The sequence below is a fragment of the Aspergillus aculeatinus genome (genome assembly GCF_003184765.1).
Source record: "Aspergillus aculeatinus CBS 121060 unplaced genomic scaffold BO66scaffold_110, whole genome shotgun sequence".
Classification (NCBI taxonomy): Eukaryota; Fungi; Ascomycota; class Eurotiomycetes; order Eurotiales; family Aspergillaceae; genus Aspergillus; species Aspergillus aculeatinus.
The window spans coordinates 1-16,115 of NW_020291579.1; the positions used below are offsets into that span (position 1 = coordinate 1).

Below are 16,115 nucleotides of genomic sequence, written 5' to 3' on the forward strand. Positions count from 1 at the left end.
CCCCGCCCTTCCTCCCCCTCTACCCCCTCGGCCCGATCACCACCGGCGCCCTCCACCACCTCGCCACCTTCCACCACCACCTCACCTGCACCCGCACCGCCATGGGCTCCCCCAGCTACCCCGTCTTCCTCGCGGACCTGCACGACCTCACCAGCAACCCGAGCGGCATGGACACGGACCGCTGGGCGCGGGCGTGCGAGGACTGCGCCGCGTACTGGGCGCGCGTGCCGATGATCCACAAGCCGCGCCTGGGCCGGTTCTACGACCACCTGCCGGGGTCCGTGGAGGCGCTGGTGGGGGCCGCGGACCCGCGCGACGGGATCGAGGATCTGCTGGCGCGCGACGCGTACACCCTCGAGGCGCTGCGGGCGCTGTACGTGGCCGACGTGTACGTGCAGGGGTGTCGGGCGGCGCGGCGGGCCGGGGTCAGCAGGGAGGACTACGAGGAGGCGTTTCTGGCGGAGGCGCGCAGGGTGTGTGATTTGCGGTGGTTGAGGAGGGCGGCGCGGGTGGTGGAGGCGAGGGAGGGGGATATGAAGGGGTGGGGGTTGGGGTAGGAGATTTCTTAGGGTTGGGTTCAGTTAGTTGGATGATATACTGAGTAAATTGAATTTGAAAAAAAAAAATTTAAAAAAAAAATTGAATCTGTGCAATATACACACTTAATCATCAGAATGCTATGCGATGCGATGCGATGCGATACTGATGCACTACCACTCACCCACCCCCCGCACCGGGACCCTCAACAACCTCAGCCCTGGCGAGCCTTGCACCGGCGCAGGCAACCTCCCCCCACGCACATTCACCTGCAACGCAGCATGCAGCAGCCGGGGCTCCCCCAGCCCCGCATCCCGCTCCCGCCGCACCCGCAGAAACTCCTCCCTCCCCACCCCGTCTTTCAGATGTTGGTTCATCCGTCGATGCTCCTCCACCGTCGCAAACGGCACCACCACCCCCGCCCGCCCCGCCGGCGGATAGTCATGTCCCGCCCAGACTTTCGTCTCTGGCGCCATCCCCAGCACGCGCCGCCCGGAGGCCCACAGACTCTCCGCCGACCCGCCGGGGAAGTCGCATCGCGCGGTCCCGATGTCCGGGTTGAAGAGGGAGTCGCCGGCGAAGATGTTGTCTACACGTTCATTAGGTTAGGATCCGGTGGAGTGCCATAAAGTTTTGATGAAGTAAACTAGGGAAAGGAAGCGGACATACCACCAACCATATACCCCAAATGGTCCGGGGTATGGCCGGGCAGATGCAGCGCGACGGCGTCCAGGGTCCCGATGGTGAAGTGCTCGTCGTCCTGGAAGAGTTTGTCGAATGCGGTGCGGCGGTATTCTTCCTCCGGGATGCTGTAGCGCTGTGCGAAGAGGGTCTGGACGTGTTGGATGCGGTGGCCGGCGCAGATGGGGATTTTGGTCTGTGCAGTTGAGAAGGTGGCTTGCGATTTGAGTAGCTGGGCCTGCAGGTAGGCGGCGGCGGTGAGGTGGTCGGCGTGGATGTGCGTTTCCAGGATGTGCGAGATGGTGTAGCCCTTCTGCGCGATGAAGGCGAGCAACGCATCGGCGGTGGTGGTGCTGATGGTCTGGGTGGTGGGGTCGTAGTCCAGGACCGGGTCGATGATGGCGGCGGTGGAGGTGGTGGGGTCTACGACGAGGTATTGCCAGGTGCTGGTTTGGGGCTCGAAGAGGGCGTGGATGGTTGGGGTGGAGGGGGAGGTGCTGACCAGGGTTGTGTGGGGCATGGCGGGTTGGTGTTGTTCTTTTTGCATTGAGGTTGGGGGCTGAGGGAGCTTAGGACCTGCTGCTGCTGCTGTTGCTGTGGAGGTGAAGCGTTTGCTGCAGGGTGATGTGCTGCTTGGATTGGCTGAGGCGAAGGAGGTACACGGCAATGGATGCACTCGATTCACGATCGTCCTTCGTGCTGGCTGGTGCAGAATGCGACTGGTGAGTCGAGGTTTGAAAGATGGTAGAAACTTCATATTTATGGTCACTGCCCAGGCGAAGATTCCCTTGAATGTCTTGACACAATGCATGTAGTTGAAGATGGTGTTTAAGTATGCTCGGCGAGGTCGACGGCCTGACGTCAATCGGCGATGGAAGTGCAATCGGCGACCCGCCAACCTCCCCGTCGGGCCCTGCCCGGCTTCCCCACTTCCCCGAACTTCGAACATTCCGTACGGTTTATAAGCGTCCGACAGTCAGTTGCCCGAGAGTGTTATTAAGGTTGAAGTCTAGATGACTGACTCCCCGTAGTAACGCCACTCCTATGGCCCGAGTGGCGAATGGACATGCCTCCGCCAGTGTTCAATGACATATTTCCAGGGCAAAGCCCAATTCAACATCATTCTGTGATTACATATTTTCTATGAAGCTCAAAGAACTGTTATTTAATATAGTTCTTAATCTATTTTAAAAAAAAAAATACCCATCCATGTTACAGGAGAAGTGTTTCCAAAGACGAACACAGACACTCATCAGGTAATAAGAAAATTGGTGCAGATGCAAAAAGGTATGACCAGAACCGACCACAAACACCATCGCAAGGAGCACCATCCAGTCGCAATGTGCATCCAAGTATATCGCCGCCTTACGGTAAATGCTACTCATGGAAAGCTGTCATTGTATGAGGCTTCCTATCTTAGAGAGAGTACGTACGATTTGGAGGTCGCTTGATTCATGTTTTTGGGGTCAGTTTTCGCTTGCTATCAGCAGCCTACACAGGTAGGGCACATATTTAACCTTGAAGGTATCTGTAATACTGATATTGTCTGAGCAGAGACTTCGCGCGCATACGGCCAGGGAAGCCCACGTACTACGGCAGGGACTCCAGGACAAGGACAATTCACTTTGGAACCTGAAGTGTATGGGAATGTGCCAATTCGGGCAACATTCGAGCCCTTCTATCCTATCCCACTGACTTAGCAACAGGAACCAAAACCTGTCCCACCTCACGACCGGATTCATCAAGAACTCGCCATCCCAGAACTTCGTCCAGGCCGACGAAGCGTACGATGGTGGCCTGGCCTCGTCCCTGTTCAACTACGCCAACACCACCGACGACGGTCTGGGGACAACATCTTGACCACCTATGATCCCCAATCCAGCACCCCCACGGTGTGGCAGGGATTCGTCAACTCGAACTTCCCCCTGTTCCCCGAGGACATCCTCATCACCTACGGTGCGGTGTTTGGCGGTCTGGTCCGGCGGCGGTTCAACGCGGACTTGGTCGCAGCTGTAAGTGGCTCTTCTCTGATCCACACACATAAACATAGACGCAGAGCAGAGCAGAGCAGAAAAGCTAACAGATCTGGACCGGATCAGTGGGATATCATGTACCAGGGGCTTGTCCCTGTGACGCTTTACGTGAACCACTGCAACGTCATGGTCGGATATGACTATTTTTCGCCCGGATTGCGGACCAGGGTTGTCACCGAGTACTTCAACGTTGAGGTCTAAATCGCTTATGTAGCGGTATCATTAATGATCGAGGACGGTAGGTGGTCTGATTCACTGTTCTACCGGGTGTCGGATTCTACATCCGATACCCTAGGCGTACGGTGTTTCCTGTACGATGGCTGGCATATTTGAGAACATTTCATGTTGAATTCTCTACCTGGTATTGCTACACTTATAGTATACACATACACAAGGGAAAGAAGATGTTCTGAACGTGAAACTGCCTGAATTGTTAGACGAATGTAGGAGCCATACGAGCCAAGTTGGCACTACTCAGCCCGGCCCCACTGCAGCCCACTGTATTCAGAACAGACATCAGGCATTGGGTAAGTCATATAAAGGGCCAGCCAACCCCAGAGTAGAACTTGGCAGCCACTTCAAAGGTTTCCTCCTGAACCAACAAGCCTCAAAATATGACCGAAAAGATACGCACACGACCCTTGAACCAAACGACCCGACGCCCGGTTGGACCGCTGGACAAACGCTGAATCACCACGCACTGCCAGCCATGTGCGAGTCGACGGGTAAAGGTTCGAGCAACCCATTTTCTCTCCAAAGATAGAGACAAATTTACGCGAGAGGGCCAAAACAGTGTGAGGGGTGCCATCCATGCGATCGATGCCTCCGGCTGCAGAAACCTTGTGTGCCACAGCCGCAGCAACAACAACAACAACAACAGCAGCAACAACAACAACAGCTCAAGCAAGCCCCAGTAAAGTTCGTCCATACTTCGAATGCGGCCAATCCCACCGTGCCTCCCCAAGTACCGAGGCCAGACGGCAGTTTATATCTGGATCACTCCGCATCCTTCCTGCAGCGGTGCCACTTCAGCGACGAGTCCGCGGCCGCAACGGCAGATATCACCAGTGTGCTTGGCCGATCCCCTTTGCTCCGGCCCATCACGACGGCGATTGGCGCGCGCTGGAGGCGGGGAGAAAGGGCCGGATCCGATGGTGCTTCGGCGAGCAGGCGGAGTCTCCGCGGCAGATCGCGTTCCGGGCCTGCGGGCGATGGCTTCGAAGTCTGCGGCACGCGACGACGGTCTGGGTCTCGACCGGGAACTCTGAGGCCTGTTACCGGGAGGACGTGCTGTGGTGCACGTTTCTCCATGGGCATTTTGAGGTATGCTGCGGCTGCGTGCGCGGACAGAACCCGGCATGCAAGTTACTAACCCAGTGCCATTGAACGCAGCTGATGGCCGAAAGCTCCGGCGACTCCTTCGCCACGCACCTGCTGTTCGGTACGTCTCGAGTCCTTTCGCTGCTGGAGCTGGAGCCCACACGCCCGCTCTCGCTCTCCAGGCCCACGAAGAGCTTGGCTGACGCCTTCGCAACCCTCGAGAGCCACCGGGCCATCCTCTACGGCGACAAGGCCACCCTTGCTCCAGCCGGAGACCAGCCGTGCCTGCTGCAGCCAGACGCCAGGGGGAGGGAGATCCTCGGACTCATGGTACAGACCTCAAACTTTGCAAAACGGCAAGTTCACCCTTCCTCGAAGTCTTTGCAGGAGATTTGGGCGTATGACGGGGGATTAGCTACATGATATCGAAATATGAACTCGTAAAAATACTGAACTTTGTGGAAAATTCTTCTCAATAACAATTATCGGATTATATTTTAGCTATGGGTTAAGCTATCGACAGAATTATAGATAAAATATAGCTTTGTAAGCTATAAACAAAAATGAACATGGATAAGCATTGAAGCAGATTATGGCTTTTGTATCAAAGATTGGAGTGAGAACAGTAAAGTTAATATAAAGCCACCTCCTACCGCCCAATAACCATCCCTGAAAACACACCGAATCCTCCGCCTGCGGCCCCACCCACAACCCCGACCAGGGGAGTTACATTTTCTTGCACCGTTGCACGGGTTGCACCCCACAAGATCCAATGCGATCATCCCATGTGGCACGCCGTCCAGAAAACAAAAGTTATTTTTGGGAATAAGGTTACCCCTAAATTCCCCAGTATGGCAGGTGCACGGCTAAACGTTCAGGAGTGAGATTCGGCAGAATATAACTTTGGAAAACATCCAGACGGGCCAAAACCTGGAAGAAAAACTGCCCTGCCCGGGACAGTTACATTCTGTTTCTCTGAAGGTAGAGAGGGGTGTTGGCATTTGTGCTACCGGTCAGATGAATTGGGCAAGACTGCTCCGGCCAGGTTCCGGTTTCTCCCGATGGTGGGTTCTGCTTTCGGTCAGCCCGGGGATTTCCCGTTTGTCAAGGTAACCCGTAGCGACAGCGGCTTTGTTGGTACTGTTACTTGAGAAAATTGAGAATTGGAGAAGAATCTTGGGGCAAAAATAATACATTGAAAAAAATTGAACTTGAATCAAGCCTAACTCCAAGCCAAACTTGACCGCTATGCTCCAAATCGCCTGACTAGCATACACAATAAATCCCATAAAAAAAAGGCAACAACCAGGATATCAATCATAAGCGCAAGCCGTAATCAGACCGTCAAGACATACCTAACGTTGAGGAATCGCACTCGCTATGCAAATGGAGATAATGATAACACGTCAATAAAACTGTCCACACTTTTGGCGCTCTTGCAAAATCATCAAGTCAAATCATCATCCGAAAGATGCGCCATGCGAACATTCAACAGGGTATAAAACTGATCATGACAAAGAGTCGAGAGTTCCACACAGCCTTGAAATCAGAAAAATTATTTCTTGAACATGTAGTGTCCGTAGATGCCACCGACTTCTCCGACAGCGACAGGGATCTTCCTCATGCCCCACCATCTGGCACCCATCTTCCAGTCGCGCGAACCGTCGTCCAGAGCGTAGTTCGGCATAGAGGCAGGGTCGCGAACATACCAGCCACGACGGCCCAGCTCACGGACAGTCCAGCCGGGCGACGTTTTGGCATTTCGAGCTCTCTCCCGCAGAGGAGCAATCAGCTTGTCACTGAATTCGATGACCTGCAGAGGATAGGTCTGCTGCGAGAGGATGACACAAGCATTCGGGTTGAACACGGTTCCGATGGTCAACTGGGGAGCCTTGTTGAGATCCAGGTAACGAAGGGTATGCGGGACCCATTCCTCAACAAGAGGTGGTGGCACGGCTTCCAGGGGGGTGGGCGGAAGGCTGTCGATGGGAGTGGCAGGCGCACTCTCAACACCAGTGGCAGGCCGAGGTGGAACGAAAAACTGGTTCAGATCCTGACCCGACAGCTCACAGGAGCTCAGCCCCAGCTCCTCCAAGTGCTTAGTCAGGGGGATCAGAGCTTTGGTGTGAGCGGGGGTGACCTTCGCACCGCCCAAATTGAGGGAGCAGAGGGAGGAAGGCAAGTGTGGGAGAAGAGCCGAAACGTCTTCCTCCTCCAAGAGACGGGAGCGCGTAGGATCGGTCAAAAGGTTCAAGAACACCAGCGAGCCACAGACAGCAGGATGAGTGGTTAGGAACTCCACCACCTTGGGACCACGCAGGCGACTGCACCGGGACAGGCTGAGGTGGGTGATCTGGGCGGTCTTAGGGATCGAGAAAAGCGCATCCTCGCCGACCTGAGTGTGGGTGAGATCCAAGTGAGTCACGTTGACCAAGCGAGGGAGGAGAATCTCAAACGCCACCGACGGTAAGCTGCTGCATTCGTGCAACGAAACCCGTCGCAAGTTAGGCAATGCAGCCGGGAGACCAGGACCCGAGGTCAACGCCTCGAGGAAGAGGCCGGAGAAAGACTGGGTAGAACAGCCGCAGAAATCCACAGCGGACAGGTTGGGAAGGCCCGTAAACAGCTTCCGGATAACTTCCATGCTGAGATCCCCCTCCACGTGCTCCTGAAGCAAGCATTCGCGCAGGTTGGGCAACAATTCCAAGCACTGTAGCAGGGTCTTGGAGGTAAGGTTCTGGATCTCCGAGTTCATCTGCTTGGTCCGTCCCAAGCCCACCGAAGTAAAGTGAGAGAAGTCGAGACGACGCACCAAAGTGCCCAATGCCGGATAGAGGGAGATGTGGTTCAATGCCTTGGAGAAGATGATGGAGTGGGGGAAAGTCATGTTCCTGTACAACACACTAAGCGTAGCCGCATGCAAAGTCTTGGAGGTCAGAAGGCATGAGATCAGATCCACATTGCGGGGAGTATATCCGTTGGGGGGTACATCAAGCGCCAAGAGGGAGATGATCTGGTCTGTCGTCCTTGTTAGCACGTTTACATGTTTAAGACGAGAGGGGAGTCTCTTACCAAGCACCTCCGGCGGGACCTTCTCCAAGCGCGAGGTTCCCGGGACCGGCTTAGGCTGCTCTTCCTCCACGACAACCTGCTTCTCTTCCGGAACCTGCAGGGTCTGACTCGGGGGTTCGGCCACGGGGGAAGTCGACTCCCAGGCCCAGCGGGAGTGCAGTTGGTTCAGCCCTCGAAGATCGCTGTAGCTGCGACTCAAGCTCTTGCCTCCCAAACGGATCTGCTTCCATCCCAGAAAGCCACCACAGGGGCAGCAGAAGTCGGGAGTCGGCTGCATCTCTAAGGGGTTAGGCTTAGCGGTCTCCTGAGGGGAGTGTTCAATGTGGGTATCGACGAACGATTGCGCAATGCCTATGATGGATTAGTCGAGGTTCAACTGCCTCACGCGACCCGGGAAGACCTACCGTCGACGTCTTCTTTGATAGAGCCAAAGGACTCCCGGCGACGGCTGCTAGACCGCGAATGTTCCGCCGACGACGAGCACGAGGGAGAATGAGGAGAAGTGCTGCGCGATCCGTTGGAAGGCGACGCGTTTCCGGAGGAAGTGTATCTCACGAAGGTCTGCTTCGGAATCGCGATCGCGGTTGGGACGGTGGCGGAAGACATGATGGGCGGGTATTACTGTGGACGGGGAAAGGCTCTATATGGAAGTAGGGCCAGTCCCAAACGAATGAGGACGCCGCGAATGAGTAAATGAAGGAAGAAGAGGGGTAAGAGTGTTCTGTGTGGTGTGTGGTGTGGTGTGGTGGTGTGTGCCGGCTGTGTTGAGCAAATGAGTAGAAATGGTGAGGCGGCGGGATGGAAAGGGAAGACGGAGGAAAGCGAAGGGAAGGAAACAGAGGAAAGGAAAAGCTTTTTTTCCTTTTTCTAAATTCCCTTGGCCTTTTCTCTCACTTTCCCCGGATTCCAGCAAAACCCCCCTGGACAGCAGAGTGCACTAAGAGGGGCGAGCGGAGACGCAATCAACAGTGTTGGAGGTGGTTTGAAGTCGACGGACGGAGTAAACGGAAAACTGTTAGTCACAGATTGCAGTGGACTGGGATCATGCACTCGAGTGGAGAGCTGCTGATGAAATCGCCGATCCCCTCTGACGACAGCGCAGCGCGGAAATAGAGTATCAACGAATGTACAGTTTGTTCTTCACAAACAACAAATAGAGGAGTTTGCTTCGGTTGAACAGAAGTCAAGAGTGTTGGTGTGGGACGGGTGGTGGATTGGAGAAGATGGCAAATAACCGACTCGTAGAATAGAAGGAAAGAAGGAAGGAAAGGGAAAAAAAAAGTAATGAGGCGGCAAGACACCGACGTCAAGTTTCTATTAAGTAAGGCAAATTGTAAAGGGCCCGAAGAAAAACCATCCAAAGAAGGAAAAAAAAGAAAAAAGGTTCTGGCGCAGAATGACAAGCAGTGGTGAGTGGAGCCGGAAAGAAGCAAATCAGCGTGGATCGGACAGCGGAGGGCTTTTAAGGTTCCATCCATCCAAGAGGAACAAAGAACGGTCGTCCAGATGATGTTTGATGTTCACAAAGTACCGAGTACCAAATACTCAAATACACGAGAACTACCTGTTAGACTAAATGCTACAAGTATTGAGTATGTCTCTGTTCATGTACCATACCCACTCCGGAAGAGGAGATCAAAAGGTACCATCCACTGGCCCACCAGGACCACCATCATCATGAATCAGATGTGCAACCTCACTGCATCATCCTGCATCTCCCAGGCTTACGGATCTTCTTCTCGGTTTTCGCTCTCGCCTTATTCATTCGCCGACATCCGTAGGGACGTGGATCGATCGCGACTAGGGGGGGTTTATTTTAATTGGATAATTTAGTCGGTAGTCACTAACTAATCCTTCGTTTCCTCACTAGAGCTGACTCAGCTACTTGCCGCTTCCGGGAGGGGAGGGGAAAGGATGACCAGGTTAACTTATCAAGTTCATGGACTGTACACAGTGTACAGTACCTACCTTAAAATACGCGAACGCGATCCTGGTCATTGATGGACATCGCAATGCGCAGGTGATCGTATCGCATCAATTTCCATTAGGATATGGAATGCAGTGATTTGATGACTTGTCATGGCGCCATCCAGCGGGGTTTGGCTGCATTCTATGACATAATGAAAAACCGCCTTCCTGCAGCCCCGTGACCCGGCCCAAACGGGCGGTCCGGCACTCCTCCGCCGACCGACCGACTAATTCAACTAGTGGCACGGTCTAGCTGGGCTTAACTTATTATTTAGTTAGTCTTCCATAGTACTCAACTATCATGACTAGTGGTCTAGACACTCGGTAGCAACGCGGGGAATAAATATCATGTTTGATCATGTTTCACAACCCAGGGAAACTCAAGTTGATTCGAGTTTGGCCATGTAGGAACTAGGGAATTGGGTTTGTCCTACCCCAGAATCCCCCCTCAACCCCTCTCGCAGATGAGGTATTCCTTACCTAACAAGAACCTTGGGGGGCGGAGGTCTCGTGATCACGCGGGAAGCACTGGCACCCCCTCAATATCCTCTCTTCGGCTCCCCAACTCAATCAACAATGAATTCTGGCACTTCACACTAAGGTCTGGTCCCAAATCAGCTCACATCCCTGGATTCTTGGAGCGGGCTTCAGAGGAACCGCTACCGACTTGGGTTTAGTTTCGATTAAACGAAGCTGGACTAAATGCTTCCATGCATCCCAGATGCTTGGCTCCAGCTCGTCTACTTCGACTGCTGCACAGGTTCGGAATCGCATCCGCACTCCATGCTAACCGAAGAGTGTTCTCAATTTTGAGCCTGGAGGACGATCAACAAGCCAAGCCGACCTACACAGCCTTACAGCATCTGGCTCACTCTTCGACTGGGGCACTATTCCACTCCGTTCTGAAATAGTTCCGCCCTTGGATCCCCTGACCAACCACCCTGTTTCTTGGCCCAGTCTTGGCTCGTCCCTTGCAGTTACACCTGGGCATAACCTTGAACCCTTTCTACCGGTACGGGACTCAAACGTTGATTCACTCACGGCTTCTTTCGTTATTCTTCCATCGAGATTACTCTGTCGGCATGGACGGATGCCTAGACTTGCGATTGGAAGCGAGGGATTACTTCGGCCTCTTCAACATCACGTCAGTCGCAGCTCGAGTCAATCTTTCCAGAGCATTACCAGTTGGGGATCATACATAGCAATCCAGAATGGATAGGCAGTGGAATGACCGTGGACGGACGCTGCATTGTTTTTCCCCCTTTGGAAACATTGCCAAGAACAAACCCCCCCTTCGGCTACGGGAGCCGCCCAGACGCGCCCCCACTGGGCTATTGGGACAGTCACGGGTCCATCCATCATAGGGGGGCGACGATCTGCAACAATGGAACCTCCGCTGTCGATTACCGGTAGGTACCTCAATATGGTCCCATTCTCGTGGGTCACTGTCCTCTCACCATCCTCGGTTCGGACAAGCAGATTCGCTTCGTCCCCGATCGTCTGTGACACGCCTCACTTGAGTCACCCCAACATGGCACCACCATTTTAGGCGATTAGGCGAGGTTGTCCCGACATTCAACACAGACTCGTCATACCTGCGCGAGTGGTACAATCTTACTGATCTTTCACGCCATCGAGCGTCGGCCGCATCACGAAAATCCAGCTCGGCATTTTTCGGGCCCTAGAGATGCACCTCGCTTTCTTAAGTCGCAAATGACGTGGATTAAGGGCAAATTTGCACGAGAAGCAGAAGTGAAAATGATATGGGATTACAGATTTCTAAAAGTACACCAGGACGTGCCACAAGTCAGCCTCACTCAATACCAGCAAGCCGCTCGAATCAATGTATGAAGCCAGCTCCGTCCCTTGTGTCACGACTGCCAAACACATCGCAGCACGCAAACATATCCAAAATCTGCCCTCCAGGAGAGCTATACTCGTCCCAGCAGACCCACTGGTGTGGTAGCCTTTGCAGCAAAGGCAATGCAGCCGCCCACCAAGGACAGAACGCCGCTGAAAATGGACGCCTGCAGGAACCCTCCGTAACGATCGAACAGTGCTCCAATCACGGGGGGCCCGATCAAGGCGGCGACGGAGCTGGTAGCGATGCCCATCCCCATATACGTCCCGCTTTCCCGGGCGTCCTTCATGCAGAGTGTGAATGCCGCGCTCGCTCCCGAGACGATGGTACCCGATGCGAACCCGATGAACACCGCGTATACCACCAACCCGGCCGTGGATTCCGCCTTGGTCATACAGAGGCCGATCACCCCCGTGGCGATCCCTCCCAGGGCGAACATGTTCAACCGCCCGTATTTATCCGCGAGAATCCCGGGGATGATGCGTCCGAATGTGGACGCGGCGTTGAGAATCGCCAGTAAGTACGAGGCCAGCGTGGCGTCCATGCCCCGGGTCACTGCATAGGTGGGGAGATAGAAGAGCGGGGTAAACAGCCCAATGAACATGAAGAAGAAGGCGGCGATAATGAGATCGAAGCGGGCCTGCGTGAAGGCCTCCGGGATGAAGAACGAGGTCGTGCGCGGGGGCAGGCGAGGCTTCACCACTGTACATGCGAACGCCATCAGGGGGATGACCACGAAACCCATCACTCGCACTGACCAACCAAACCCGAGCGACGAGCTGTTCAGCATCTTGGACAGCGCAATCGGGAAGACCACGCCCCCGATCGATGAGCCGGACACGATCAGCCCGAGGGCCGCGGCTTTCTTCTTGTCAAAGTACTGTGACACGGCGGCGAAAGCCGGCAGCTGGAGGAAGGCCATTGCCGTGCCGAGAAGGACGCCCTGCGCCAGCATGAACTGCCAGTATTCCGAGCAAAGACTGGTCATCATCATGGCGAAGATGTAGACGACTGCCGCCGGACGGATGACCTATATTTCTAGTGAGTTGATGGGCACTTCCAATGGAATGGGCATCGGAGAGCACTCACCCACGTGCCATAGCGATCGAACAATGGACCCCCAAGTCCACCGGCTGCGAACTGGAGGAATGTGCATAGCGACCCGATCCAGGAGATCTTGCTGGACGACTCAACGCGCAGCTGATTGGCCTCGTAGTATTCTTGGAACACGCCAAACGAGTTCGCAAACCCCAGACAGGAGAACATGATGCACGCGCCTCCGGCCGCAACGAGCCAGGCCTGGCTCCCGCCGTCGGGGGCTGCCTCGTGCTCCGCAGGTGTGGGCGCGGCTTTCTCCACATCCGACATAGAAGCTGCAGCGGATTCGGTGTGACCCATGATGCGAACTCGAGTTGCACAATTGTGTGGAGTGATTAAAGGCTGGTCTTAGGTCTTGTAGTATGACGCATCAGGTAAGACAGTGTCATGGCTCTCACTACCTTATATATGACTTGGACAGTACAATTTGCTTCCAGTTTGCGCGGAGATACTCGTAGGGCTGACGGGGCGGACTCGGTTGTCGGTCGGAGAATGGCCGTCCACTTGGGCCAACAGCGCAGGAGCAACACTATGGCATATAAGTTATTGCCCGTCGTCGGTCTTTACAGCAGCTACCCAGCTTAGAGCTGAATCGAGTTTTTGACAGGGGGCTAGACGGGATGAACCACTTTTACCAAAGCCCACAGTTGTAGAGATAGAGAAATTCCACGTTCTAAAAGTTATTCATCGCTGTTGGGGCCGCACATCATCGTCCTTGCCATACATGATCACATGACCCGCTATCTCCGCCGACGGCGATCGGGTGATTTGGCTGTCTCCGAGTGTCAATCCCCGCTGCACGACTCTGACAGCTCCGTGCATCGCTGTAACCACCACCTTCATTGTTTTCTTGGACATCTGTCATTTCACTTGTCTCTCAACAGCTCTCCCTTTCTATCTAGATCTTCCGGATGATCAGCATGATAGGACCCGCCCGCCGACGTCGAAGACCAGCGGTGTAGGCTTCCCTCGGAGAATTCCCCTCGTCTCCCTAACCCCGCGCTGACAATCCAAACACATCAGCTCGTGCTCTCTGTGCAGACGCCGCAAGATCAAATGTGATCGTCAAGCTCCATGTAGCCACTGTACTCGTTCCGGGAATCAGGCTACCTGTGAGTATGATAATTCCGACGTTTCTCGGCCTTCGCAGCCGGCGCTTGGTGTCACGCCCACCAGACCAGCCCCGTATGCGATACCCACCGAGGGCTCATCGCATAACGGTCACACAGCCCCAGATACAATCCCCAATGGTGGGACATCACATACCAGCCGCACGGAATCCTCTGTGCCCAGTCTCCACTCCGCTGCACATACCACCGCCTCAACCGAAGCCTCGACTGTCGCCAGTCCCCAGTCGGACCCGAATGTGGAGGCCCTCAGAGACAGGGTCCGACAGCTGGAACAGCGACTGGCTGAGACCGTAGCCAAGCCTGCGGTCCAGCCGCCTCCAGTGGCCCCAATCCCGGAGGTCGTAACCGCAGGCTCCACGATGACCGGGCTGTTCCATTTGCAGCATGACAAAGATGCTGCTAGCTCGGCCGTAGCTATCACTCGTAGTATCATGCACAAGTCGCGGCTATTCGGCCAGAGCTTCTGGATCAACGGCATGGCGACGGAGGTAGGTGGCCCCGTTCTTTTCATCTATACCTCTGCCTAATGCTATTCTAGTTCTGGAGCCTCTTCCAAATCCTGGAAACCCATGCGCGAGACCAAGGTAGTCAGGCGTTCACCAAGATCCAGAAATGTAAAGCCATCGGCAAGATCATCAAGGATAGACGCACACCCTCCTGGCCTGTAGTGACCGCCACTCCACTGCCCCGGAGAGAAGTTGCCGACCAGCTGGTGGACTGCTACCTGCGCACCAGCGAAGCCATCCACCGCATCCTGCACATTCCTACCTTCCGTCGCGACTACGATGCTCTCTGGGCAGCCCCGAGCACGCCGGACCCTGCGTTCGTGATCCAGCTCAAACTGGTTCTGGCCATCGGAGCGGCCACCTACGACGAACACTTCACGCTCCGTCCGTCGGCGATGGCCTGGGTCTACGAGGCGCTGACCTGGCTCGCGAAGCCAGAGTACAAAGCCCACCTCAGCATGCAGTTCCTCCAGCTCAACCTTCTCGTTCTTCTAGCGCGCGAAGCCACAGGCATCGGCGGCACCCTGACCTGGATCCCGGCGGGCTCACTCCTGCGCATGGCGATGCACATCGGCCTGCACCGCGACCCGAACCACCTCCCCAAGCGCACCCTCTTCGCCTCCGAGATGCGCCGCCGGCTCTGGAACACCGTCCTCGAACTCTCCGTCGCGTCGAGCATGCTCTGCGGCGGGCCGCCGCTCCTCTCCCTGGAGGACTTCGACACCCTGCCTCCCAGCAACTACGACGACGACCAGCTCACCAACACCGCCACTACCGCCAGCAACGACACCGACACCGCCAACCCCCCAGCCCCACAACCCGACAACACATTCACGCAGACCTCCATCGCCATCGCGTACCGCAAGACCTTCCCCGCGCGCCTAGCCATCACGCAAGCCCTCAACAACCTCAACACGAAGCTCACCTACGAGGACACCCTCCGACTCGACGCGGACCTGCGCACGGCGTACCAAGAAACGTGCCACACCCTCCACACGCTCACCACCAACCAACCCCTGACCCGCACCCCCTCCCCGTTCACCCTGCACCTCCTCGACTTCCAAATCAACCACCACTTCATCGCCCTCCACATCCCCTACTTCATCCCGGCCCTCCACGACCCGAGAACCTACGCCTACACCCGCAAAGTCCTCACCGAAACCGCCCTCCGCATCTGGTGCACCGCCTGGCCCTCATCAGCCATCATCCACCCCGTCACAGCCACCACCAACCCCCCTTCCCCTTCCCCCTCTTTAACCCATACCCATACCCATACCCATGCCCATACCCCCAAACCCCCAACACCAACCCCCAACCCCGACTCCGAACTCCTATCAAGATACATAACCAACACCTCCAGCCCCTACACACAAACCACAATGCAAGCCTACAACCTCGCCGCCTTCGAGCTCCGCGCCCAGCTGCGCGAGGCCTGCTCCGCCGCCCCTGCGTCCTTCGCCGCCGCCGCCGGGCCATTGTCGCATGGCTACCCCCACCAGCCCATCCGCCACGACCTCCTGACCATCACCCGCGAGGCCAAGCCCTGGCTCCGCCGGGGTCTGCGCAGCGGCGAGACCAACATGAAGGGATACCTGCTGCAGGCGCTGGTCGAGGCGCAGGTCGAGGCGGTGCTGCGGCGCGTGCCGGACGCGGAGCTGGGGGGGTGGTTGGTGCGCGCGGCGGAGCGGGCGGTGGAGGAGGCGTTGGGCGTTTTGGGGGAGGTTCTTGGGGGGGATTTTCGCTCGCTTGAGGGGGATGGTGGTGGTGGTGTTGTTGGAGGGAATGCGCGTGGGGAGGACACGGGGCATTTGGTTGTTGGGGAATCTGAGGCTGGGAGAGCGGGGGTGGGGGAGGGGGTGGGGGAGGACACGGGGCATTTGGTTGTTGGGGAATCTGAGGCTGGGAGAGC

At 55.8% G+C, this 16,115-nt stretch overlaps 7 protein-coding genes across 7 annotated transcripts; 3 read left to right on the forward strand and 4 right to left on the reverse strand.

The window, feature by feature from the left end:
• Positions 1-52: 52 nt before the first annotated feature.
• On the reverse strand, positions 53-557 carry BO66DRAFT_446840 (uncharacterized protein; the record flags this gene model as incomplete). Its single annotated transcript, XM_025651692.1, has 1 exon — positions 53-557. A coding segment is annotated over one exon (505 nt), but the record flags the coding sequence as incomplete, so codon positions are not given.
• A 105-nt stretch (positions 558-662) lies between these two features.
• On the reverse strand, positions 663-1,738 carry BO66DRAFT_444700 (MBL fold metallo-hydrolase; the record flags this gene model as incomplete). Its single annotated transcript, XM_025651608.1, has 3 exons — positions 663-677; positions 801-1,126; positions 1,207-1,738. The coding sequence occupies 3 exons, from the start codon at positions 1,736-1,738 to the stop codon at positions 663-665; spliced, it is 873 nt and encodes a 290-aa protein (XP_025497540.1).
• Positions 1,739-1,884: 146 nt separating this feature from the next.
• Positions 1,885-3,452, forward strand: BO66DRAFT_444701 (uncharacterized protein; the record flags this gene model as incomplete). The annotated part of the gene is made up of 4 exons (XM_025651609.1): positions 1,885-1,940; positions 2,925-3,002; positions 3,101-3,230; positions 3,318-3,452. 4 exons carry the CDS (start codon positions 1,885-1,887, stop codon positions 3,450-3,452), a joined length of 399 nt encoding a protein of 132 aa, XP_025497541.1.
• A 618-nt stretch (positions 3,453-4,070) lies between these two features.
• BO66DRAFT_444702 (uncharacterized protein) lies at positions 4,071-4,994 on the forward strand (the record flags this gene model as incomplete). The annotated part of the gene is made up of 2 exons (XM_025651610.1): positions 4,071-4,574; positions 4,644-4,994. The coding sequence occupies 2 exons, from the start codon at positions 4,071-4,073 to the stop codon at positions 4,992-4,994; spliced, it is 855 nt and encodes a 284-aa protein (XP_025497542.1).
• Positions 4,995-5,993: 999 nt separating this feature from the next.
• Positions 5,994-8,455, reverse strand: BO66DRAFT_28841 (Leucine Rich Repeat domain protein). Its single transcript, XM_025643152.1, has 3 exons — positions 8,048-8,455; positions 7,644-7,994; positions 5,994-7,589 (listed from the first exon to the last, which is right to left on the reverse strand). Exons 1-3 carry the CDS (start codon positions 8,247-8,249, stop codon positions 6,127-6,129), a joined length of 2,016 nt encoding a protein of 671 aa, XP_025497543.1. The 5' UTR covers positions 8,250-8,455; the 3' UTR covers positions 5,994-6,126.
• A 3,087-nt stretch (positions 8,456-11,542) lies between these two features.
• BO66DRAFT_338029 (MCT family MFS transporter) lies at positions 11,543-12,840 on the reverse strand (the record flags this gene model as incomplete). Its single annotated transcript, XM_025644347.1, has 2 exons — positions 11,543-12,502; positions 12,562-12,840. The coding sequence occupies 2 exons, from the start codon at positions 12,838-12,840 to the stop codon at positions 11,543-11,545; spliced, it is 1,239 nt and encodes a 412-aa protein (XP_025497544.1).
• A 574-nt stretch (positions 12,841-13,414) lies between these two features.
• Positions 13,415-15,921, forward strand: BO66DRAFT_362561 (Zn(II)2Cys6 transcription factor; the record flags this gene model as incomplete). Its single annotated transcript, XM_025645070.1, has 3 exons — positions 13,415-13,528; positions 13,594-14,188; positions 14,239-15,921. Coding segments are annotated over exons 1-3 (2,325 nt in total), but the record flags the coding sequence as incomplete, so codon positions are not given.
• Between the last annotated feature and the right edge of the window lie 194 nt (positions 15,922-16,115).

What these genes read in the sequence shown, in the direction of transcription:
- BO66DRAFT_28841 (XM_025643152.1), bottom strand. Translation starts at nt 8,249, where the DNA reads ATGTCTTCCGCCACCGTCCCAACCGCGATCGCGATTCCGAAGCAGACC. An exon ending in TATCAAAGAAGACGTCGACG is followed by an intron (nt 7,995 to 8,047) that starts GTAGGTCTTCCC and finishes AATCCATCATAG; the next exon opens with GCATTGCGCAATCGTTCGTC. An exon ending in GGTCCCGCCGGAGGTGCTTG is followed by an intron (nt 7,590 to 7,643) that starts GTAAGAGACTCC and finishes CAAGGACGACAG; the next exon opens with ACCAGATCATCTCCCTCTTG.